This window comes from Fulmarus glacialis, unplaced genomic scaffold, assembly GCF_000690835.1.
Source record: "Fulmarus glacialis isolate BGI_N327 unplaced genomic scaffold, ASM69083v1 scaffold23787, whole genome shotgun sequence".
Classification (NCBI taxonomy): domain Eukaryota; kingdom Metazoa; phylum Chordata; class Aves; order Procellariiformes; family Procellariidae; genus Fulmarus; species Fulmarus glacialis.
Window position 1 is genome coordinate 34,760 of NW_009222956.1, and position 9,763 is coordinate 44,522.

A 9,763-nucleotide genomic window follows, 5' to 3' on the forward strand; every position below is an offset into this window, starting at 1 on the left:
TAGTTAGGGCTTCAGTTTTGCTCCACTCTGGCTTTTGATGTGCTTACAGATGAAATTCAGAGAGGATAATGCCAACTCACTGACATTACAACATTTTGCATTGACACTTCTGAAAGCTTTTTGCCATCTGAGGACAACAAGAAGCTATATGTGCACTTTTCAATGAGATGGCATTTTTAGTGGGGCACCCCCTGCAGTGGAAATTGCTTCTTCATGTAAGGTTTGTCTTTCCGACCAGAAATTTGTTGGCCTATGAAAAGCTCTAGGAAAGGGTTATTACAAGAAGTTATTACAGTAAAGAAAGGAATCTATGCCTGATATTGCAAGTTTAAGTACATGGAAATATCATCTTGTAGCTTTAGCCATCCTTACCACTTTCTCCTGAAGTTGGGGATGGTGGTGGAGTGGCAGCAGTAACGCTGTGTTTGTCCCAGATGCTCTCCAAAATACCTGGCCAAAGAGACATTTTTCAGAACAGCCTACTAAAAGACAGATTGATCTAACAAACATACTGGAGACTGCAGGAGATCTTCCGTAGAAGACATTTTAGTGCTTTGACAAGGAACATGTCTTCTCCTAGTGAGCCCAAAGAAATTACCAAGTGCTTACACACACAATCTCAATCCCTCTTCATAAAGAGGGGGACATATGTAGCTATACATCTGCTCTGCTACACAAATTTGTTTCATAGTAAGCTGACCCAAATGCTTAAGGGCAGCGTTGAGCGTTCAAACTGCACGAGCAGTCACTACATCATCCACACGTTGCTTCACTGAACCCAGAATGTGCAAGCTTGCTAGCATCTCAGGGATGGTGAAGGAGGACATTTGTTTCAATGCTGCAAGTGCCATAACTCGTACCTGTGAGGAGCCCAAGCACTGTTTGCACCTGGTCTAGGAGCAGCTTGCGTAGCTCTTCTTTTCGGGCTACGCTAAGATCTTCCCGCGGACATGCCAGTTCTTCCGAAGTAGTTTTCAACATGATCAGTCCCAGAGGAGTGGTCACTGGAGACTGAATTAACTGAGAAGAAAACACATGAATGCAACATGTGATGATAACATTCCGCAAAGCTATCAGCTGACAAACAGGGGATTAGTAACACTATTAGCAGTTTACAAGTGCTTCAAGGCTGAGGGAGTATCAGTTCCCACAGTCTGCAGTGCTGCATGTTGAGTGAAGAGAACTGCAAATATTCGATTTCCTGAGACATTAATCTACTATGTTGCAACAGTTCAAGTACCATGGGAATCCTTGGGGTTTCAAGAGAGCTTTCATAATGTCATTGCACACGTCCTCTGTTCCAGCATGTTTACCAGTAACAGTTTGTTCCTTCTGTTTACTGTCTTCTGCTGACATCATCACTTCTCAGAATTGCCTCAGCACCAGCAGTTTCACCACGTAACGTTAACAGGGCTGCCGCTGCAGCCACGCTCAGGTCAGGAGCCCACACCAGCAGCCAAGCAGCTTTCCATTAAAAAGCCCATCTCTCCCCATACAGACAAAAAGCTGCAGCCGATATCAGATGGCACCAGAACACAGCTAAGGGATCTGACCTGTCCTTGCATCTGTATTGCATCTCAAACTGCAAATCACATTTACCCTACAAAGAGTAACTCCCACCACATGCAGGAATAGGACTGGAGAAAGCAATGATTTTTGCCTTGATTAGCCACTGGGATATTAAAGACACATTCAAGTTTTATTTTCAGCTGAAAGACAACACTGCTCTTCACTGTTGACCTGCAACATCCAAAACGATTTATGCACTACTCCCTCTGGGAGAAAAAAAGTCTAAAGCCAATCACAATTACTACCACTAACCCTTGAAGTCATAAACTCTGTAATACAGGCTGACTTCCGTCCTAATCTCCCTGACCCACCAAACCACAGACAGGCTGAGTTAACACTGCTAAGGCTACACAGTTCGGTGAAATATGTGGGGAAAAAAGCCCATCTAAAAGCTCTTAGTCTAGATGTACGTGAGCTTGGCTTTCGGAAAGGAAGCACGATGGCACAGGAGCAGACAGCTAACGAATTAAATGAAATACACAACTTGTTAGTAAGTTGCAAAGATACTGAACATAATCTCTCAGAATATCTTCTGACAATACCAGGAAGCTTAGCAATACCATGCACTGGCACTTCACTAATGTTAAACAAATTTTATACCTCTAAGGAAGTAGCACTTTCTATGTAGAATTACTGTTTTTGCACAATGACAATGCAATAGTCCAAGTTACTTTTCTTCTCCATCCCTCCAATGGTTCCGTAAAAGTTTTAGAGACTACTTAGAGTACTGGGATACAATTTAATGCTAAAGAATCAAACAGTTGCTTCAAATGATCTCAGAAGAAAGTCTTGAGACAGGACTCATCTGCAACTCTAAAAGCAAGTTATTCTTCATTATTTTGAGGTCTTGGAGTTCAATATTAGTGTTTTTCTTCCACTTTCTCTGAACATTTTTGAAAGGTGTACGCTATAGAAATTAATTTATGGGAACATTTCCCTCTGCAGCTGAGTTGACAAGGAGAGGCTTAAGGAAAAATAGATACCCAAAGTGGGCTCTGCAATCACTTAGGATAACCTCCAAAGTGCTAGAAAAGCAAGTAGAAGCTCAGAATGCATTTCAGTTCAGACCCAGGTGAAATGAAAGCCAAAACTGTAAGTGTAGACAGTACTTATTAGTCAGTACTTATTGTCAAATTGACAATTCAGGAAAAAATTGCAGCATGTCACACTACGTGACCTGAAAAGAGATTACACCAGTTAGTAACAAGCTCTGTAGGCCAAGTTAGCATTTTTAAAATTTTGCAATTAATACTAGATCCATTTGTCTTAACAAATAAACTCTTGGCACTCAAGGACTTTGATTTATTTAAATAACTGTCTTGTGGCTTGTCTGTGGGCATAGCTGCATTCAAATCATGTAATTATGTCAGCAGAAAAAGACTGTGCAGCCCTTCAGTTTACACTCAGCCTCTTTAAGCCGATTATGAACAATTTTAAGAGAACTGGAAACAAAGTACTCAAACCAAAGGAGGAGGTTTGCACTAGCCTAGTTAGGCTCCTAGTTAGGCAGTGAGCTGTTAGCCTGGCTCAGGCTTCACAGTGAAGATGCTGAATTGCAACCAGCGTTCAAACCAAGGGCACTGTCTCAGCCAGGATCCTCAAATACAGACTCTAGTCTTCCTGCAAGAGCCCTCTTAAACACCCTAACAACATTCCATTAGTGACTTCACATGATGAGGTACCAAAGATTTTAGGGTATCTTTGGTTATTAGGTGAAAAATCTCCAACAGCTACATTCAGAAACTTTGCTTTTAAGAATCATCCAGAAATGCATCTAGAGTTTTACTGACTTTTTTCTTGAAAGAACCACCCACAACCCCTACATTTTCAACAACTACTCTTAAGTATTTAAAATTCAAAGTGCAGTTGATACTTGTTGCATAGTATTGTTCCTTTGTAAAAAAACTTATTAGACTAGAAAGAAATGTAACATGTAGGAAGCTAGGGGTTATTTGCAAAGTTAAAGGAAAAGGAATTTAAAAAGCAACTTTGTTTTTCATGTAATTACTTAATCTTTGTCAAGGGAAGTCACTACTCAAGGAAATAACATCTCTCTGTGAACGAAACCAAGTTTTCCCTTTAGAAACTTCTTACCTGCAAGATGTTAGTGAAAAAGTCATGGTAGAACATTGGCCAGTCTTGCCGGCCAATATCCACAATGACTTTGCAGAGTTTGTTCCTGATGAAGTAAGGCAGAGTTTTATGGTGAGCTAGAAGGAGCTTGGGCAGGCAGCTGCGGATCTCCATTTTGTCTTGAGATGGGACCCCAAGCCACATCTTATTGATTAGGTTCTGGAAAAAAAACAAACCTCCCAAATGAGCTCATCTTAGACATGCTTCACTGAAGTTACACAGCGAGAGAACGCGGACACGTAATGCAGGCACAGAGCACCAGGCAGAGCTGTTGCATCTTAAGCCCCAGGGTTGCCCTGTCTGACACAGGGCAGGGCAAAGACTATAGCTTTCAACCCATCCAGGCCGCCCACTGACCAAGCGTGGTCAGTTAAAAACTTAAGCATCCACATTTGATGTAGTTCAACCTCCTCTGCTACCATGGGCAGACCTGTAGATACGGAAACAAGCAGGTATTAGCAGGCTAAACAGAAGATGTTTCTCTCCTTAGAGCTCTGACACAGGCTCGCTGGGCAAAGAGCTGAAATTTGAGATGCTTTAACTGCTCAGCAGCCCAGTACCAACCCTGACATCTTTAACAACATGTAGAGGTGAGTGTGTGCAAACCAAGCTAGGCAGAACAAGAGCAGCTTAATAGAGGGCAAACCCTGCACCAGTAACTAACTTGGAATAAGCTTTGCTACCAATGGGGTACTCGGGTGTCCTGGTTTCAGCTGGGATAGGGTTAAATTTCTTCGTAGTGCTGAAGACAGTGATGGCTCAAGCTGCTGAGCAAAACTCATTGAGCTTGTCTCTTACAAGCCACACGGTGTATAGGGATGAGCCCAAAAACCCACCTCCACCACAAGAGTATCAGATTTGTAGAAGTCCTCCAATATTAGAGCTTCACAAAAGATGGGTTTCAACGCCCCAGAAATTGCTACCAATATCTCTTTGAATACACCATCATTTCTGTTTACTGACAAGTGACAGCAATCAGCACGTTACCATTTTATCTGGTTTTGGGTCAAGCAGAACTAGTTGGCATGCATATAAAGTATTTCCGCTATCTTTTAACCCTGGTCACTTAGATTTTCCCCTTTAAAGGGGGAAGCATAGCCTTGTATGAAGCAGAAGGAAAAAAAAAAGAGGGAAAGTAAGTTTGGTTTTAGAAGACTCTGATGCCACCCGGGTCTCCTGAAGCTAAGCTGGAAGGTCGCCGTCGGAGTGACTGCCTTGCAGTGACAGGGCACTGCTTTAACAGAAAGCTTTTAGTCCACTTAAAGCCAGACAAAATCCCTAAGAAGGCAGAGTTGCAAAGTGCTTTCCTGCCACGCTACGATCCCATTTAGGGGCTCTGGAGCATTAGGAGCTGAGCCTCTCGGGATAACTTACTGAGGAGGCCTGCTACTGAGGCAACGTCCGTACCCATCTGCAGGCACATAGCTTGGAGAACCCAAACGCAGGAGGTACTGCGAAGTGGTTTGTTGCAGAAAAAGGAAGATTATTTATGGTTAAAGCAGATCCAATTCACAGTACAGACATACTGTACGGAGGTACCAGTTCACAGTGTAGAGGTACAGAGGTATATTTATACATTAAGTGCCTCAAAGTGGTTGCTTTTTGGGTTTTTTTGCAGAGAAGACCCAGAAGTATTGCTTAAAAACAACGATGACCCAACCAAATGAGAGTTCCTCAATGCAAATCCAGAACGAGAGTTTCAGAAGCCCCAATAAAACTGGAAGATGCTTTAGCTTTAATATTCATGCTTTAATGCCCACTGAGTTTTGTCCTACTCATTTGACCTGAAAGTGGCAGCTTTCTCCACCTGTGAAGTATTTTTGGGAAGATGTTCTTGTTATCAAAAGCAAGAAGTGAAAATGGTTCATCTGGAAGGGGGCCATGAGGATTTTTATTCCAGATCCACTTTTAACTTCCTAGACATTCTAGAAAATACAACATTCTCAGGAAGTTTTGCGAATGATCCTTGTGTTTATATACATGCTTTTACTGACATTCAGTACTCAGACAGTTGACGACTGATGAAGTTGCAGACTGCGACAGACCACAGGTATGAGGACCAGTCAAATGCGCAGCACTACAGTAGTTAACTTTGGAAATTCAAGCTCTTCGATGCAGAGATCCTAATCTCTCAGCTGAGCTGTGGACTCATGTCCCTCACTTTACACTTGGACAGTGATTTCTTTGTTCTGCTTAGTTCCGGGCACAATTATTTTTTCAGTCCTACTTTTTTTTTTCCCCCCTCTCCAGAGAAGCAGAGGCTCAGTAATCAAATATGTTTTCCTCTTCAGGAAAATTGGTTTAATTATTGCAGGCTGCTGCTGTGTGACATCCATCCCCAGAGCAGGGAACAACTCCCATACCATTTGTCATGATTAGCCCTTTTTGAGAGGAAGGCAAACCAGATTCAGTTTGCAGATTGAGTCCAGACTCCCTATGCAACCCCAGATAAATAAAGTGAACATTTTAAGTGAAGAAGTCAACAACAACAACGTGGATAATTTGTCAAAACAACACAACTTTAAAGAACAGAGTTGTTTGCTCTATCTAAAAAGTGGCACACTGCAAAGGATATAAAACCCCTCTGATTTAGGAGGACAGCTCAGGCTGCCAACCCAGCCAAGAACACAACAGAGAGGCCACAAACAGACCAGAGTGAGGTGTGACATTGGCCAAGCCCCAGAATATCGTTAGGGAAAAACATACACTGGTCTCTGAGATATCAGTTGATAAAACAGCTGTTCACTCAATATTGTTGTTTCTTCCAGTAGATACACAAATCAATATTTAGGCTTTTAATCGTAATTTCGTTCTTTTATAAATAGGTAAAGGGTGGGATGTGGTCTTCTAAAAGAGACCTTACCTCTATGACTAGCACATAAGCTTGCAGGATGTCGTTCAAGAGCATCAACCACAACTATGAGATGTCAGAAAAATAAAAGCAACTTTGCCTTCCCTCTTAGCATTAAAGTTTGCAGTAGCTAGTATCAGGTAATCATACACATATTTCTGACCATAAAAAGAGTATAAAAGCAATAATGGTCTTAAAAGCATTGTGCAGAAAACTCAAGCAGCCTCTGAAACTGTAGGTAATTTGTACTCAGAAATGCCAAGAAATTAATTCTTCAATTTGTGTACAAAGATTCATATTCTCCTACTCTTAGCCTGCTATTAAGCAACCTCTCTAGGAGAGAGCAATAAAAGCTTTATCACCGTACTTACTAGGACTGCCATTTTAGAAAAACATTTTCAAATAAAATCGATTGCCATATAAAACTGCACCAGACAGAAAATGCACTAAGCAGGCAACAGTACACATCTTACCTCAAACACAGTCAAACTGTACATCATTACATAGTCGTTTCTCGTACTTGACAGGAAATAGAGGCAGAATCTCCAAGCTCCTATCTGCTGGGCAAAGTTATTTAAAAGCTCCTCTGAAAAAATAAAGTATTAAAAAATTACATTAAAATTCTTAAGCTGTAAACAAATCCATAACAATGTATACTGATAGCCCAGTAACACACTGAGTATGGAAGAAACCCCATGTTCAGGGAATGACTCAAAGAACCTGGAGGAGAGGGAAAAAAATAAAAATCACACTCCAAAGTATTAAAAGCCATCTAACAATAGGCTTTAACAAAAACAAAATAGGTATGTTATTTTAGAATACAGTTTTGATGTAAATACTACACCAGACTAATATTAAAACAAATCACACAAAAATTATATTATGAGCATTACCATTTTATCTATAAAAGCCAAATGTTGGGACACCAGGTCACTGTGAAAGACTAGGAGTACTTCAGATCACACACAGCATTATAAAACACCCTTGTTTTAATGCAACTGCTCCAAGAGCCATTGACTTTGTTGTAGGTCAGCATATCAAAAACCTCTCCGAACTCTCAGGTACAGGATTTGGGCATCTCACATCAAGTGACTACATGCCAGATGTGGCAAAGAAAAGCTGCAAGGGCTGTTTTACAGGCTAATCAAATTTAAGCCTTAATCAATTGGTTTCTTTCCTCCAACTTAAGCAGGAAAACGGGGGATGCTGACGGCTTTTACCTTTTTCACAGCAGGAGTTCTCCACAATAGGGGGGAAAAAAAAACCCAAACAAAAAACGAAAAACACAAAATCCCAAACTTGCCTAGTTGCTTATTCTTTATTTTACCAGATTTCTGGGAGAAGTCTTTCATGCTGATCATACTTTTGGCACTGAAGTTAGAGATGACAGAAGTTTGAGAATAAAAGCAAACAGCCTATTTACACCCATTAACCACAGATTCAAGAATCTAATCTAGAGCACCTGTAAGATCTCTGCTGGTTTTCAGAAGGACATACATAATAACACCAGCCAAAATGAAACCTTGCTGTTTATTCCCACTTCTCATTTCACATTAACTAGGACAGTCTTCTGCTTCCCTTTCTTAACGCTGAACAAATCTGAAGTCCATGCTCCATCTCTAGGCAGAAGGTAGAGGTTTTCCAGGACATCCAATCCAACAATGTACAGGGAGAGGAAAACGTAACAACCTTCTCCTACCCTAACCAACTTACTACCCTTGATAAAAAAATACATCTCCATGCTCACAGCAGTAGACAGTTACCAACATATTAATTATCTATCCCCCGCCATGGGATCCCCAAAACTCAAATTACGTAAGCCTTTACTTCAGGTTCATACATAAGCAGGAGAGGCTAAGATGCCAGTTTGGTATCAGATAGAGCACTTTCGTCTGCTATATATGTTTAACATAACCAAGTCACCTCTGCTGAGGTCTGCAGGCAGCAGAAAGCAAAGGGGATCATCCTTCAGAAGTGGTATGAACTCACCTATCTCGCGTTTCCGCTCGTTTGTTGTGCAATTGTGGAAAAACTCTGTCATTAGACTCTCCAAAGCCCGTAGCGAGGCCTCTTCAGATGCCTGGGAACAACATTTAAAGGAAAGAGTTAAAACTAACTTCCACTCTGACTTGCACTCAGGAGGTCAGTATCATTCATGTCACAAATGCACCCAAAAACCAACAAGAGCACAAAGTCCAGGTGGAGGACAAAATAATCCAGAATTTAAACTGCTCGTTGGTGTCAAGTAGCAACAAGATTTGTCCGCTGCAAGTGAAAGCTTTGGACTTCGGAAAGCAAATGAAGGACCATTTGCTCAACTGCATTAATAATGAAAACAATATGAGAAGTTACCTTTTTTTTTTTCGTGGCATTTACTAATTTTAGGTTAGCTCATCCTTGTCAAATAATTCTCACAAAGACAGTAAGTTCAAGTAAAGACGCTTTCAGATGTTTAGAGATAATAAATACAGCAATAGCATGGAGTGCATGAACTTTGAGAGGACTGCTGACACCTATTCCTATCTTTGCCTTGGTGCCACACTGTGCCACGCTGCCACCTGCAACACTGACGGTGCTCAGGAAGTAGTAGCTTGAAAGATTAAGGAATTTCCAGCACTTTGAAAAGCAATATACAAGTATTCAGCAGTTTGATTCAAGAAGGACATCCCTCCACCCCCAGATGTGGCTTTTATTATTGGAATTCACCAGTTATAGCTCCATGTTTATAAGTCTTAAAAAAAAAATTATCTGAATTAGTATACAGCCGTTACAAGGTCACTATAGTTTTGCAGCTCTGTAGTTGGGATGATTTTATTCCAGTAACAGCTCACCACTGAGCTTAGCCTTTCTAGCTGTGCTGCACTTCCCTTACGGCCTAAGCCTGATAATGGATAGCCTTAGAAAACAGTACTGCTATAGTACAGACCATGCTATTAGTCATTCCTCTAATGTTTTCAACGCATGCTATCAATAATAAATGCATCAAGATTCAAGCCCCGACGTTCCTCTGCACAGAAACAAAGTAAACCATTAAAGAAAACTGAAAGTTCTGCCTCAAAACCAGCATGGGAACGCACGTTCAGCTCTATTCTCCAAACAAGTGGAAATGGATGCTCTGTAGGACACCGCGCATTTTCAATTACTTAGCAAAGGAATACTGAATTTCATCCTACCGTTCCTCTGCCCTACCCCCCCCCCCTTTTTTTTTTT

General features: G+C 41.1%; 1 protein-coding gene across 1 annotated transcript in view; it reads right to left on the reverse strand.

The window, feature by feature from the left end:
• XPO6 (exportin 6) overlaps window positions 1-8,594 on the reverse strand; it is a 39,940-nt gene extending 31,346 nt beyond the window's left edge. Inside the window, exons 1-5 of the mRNA XM_009581642.1 lie at window positions 8,543-8,594; window positions 7,027-7,139; window positions 3,664-3,861; window positions 861-1,020; window positions 373-450 (exon numbers count right to left, since the gene is read on the reverse strand). Of these exons, the coding sequence (XP_009579937.1) occupies window positions 373-450; window positions 861-1,020; window positions 3,664-3,861; window positions 7,027-7,139; window positions 8,543-8,594 (601 nt within the window). The remainder of the gene's footprint in view (window positions 1-372; window positions 451-860; window positions 1,021-3,663; window positions 3,862-7,026; window positions 7,140-8,542) is intronic.
• Window positions 8,595-9,763: the final 1,169 nt, after the last annotated feature.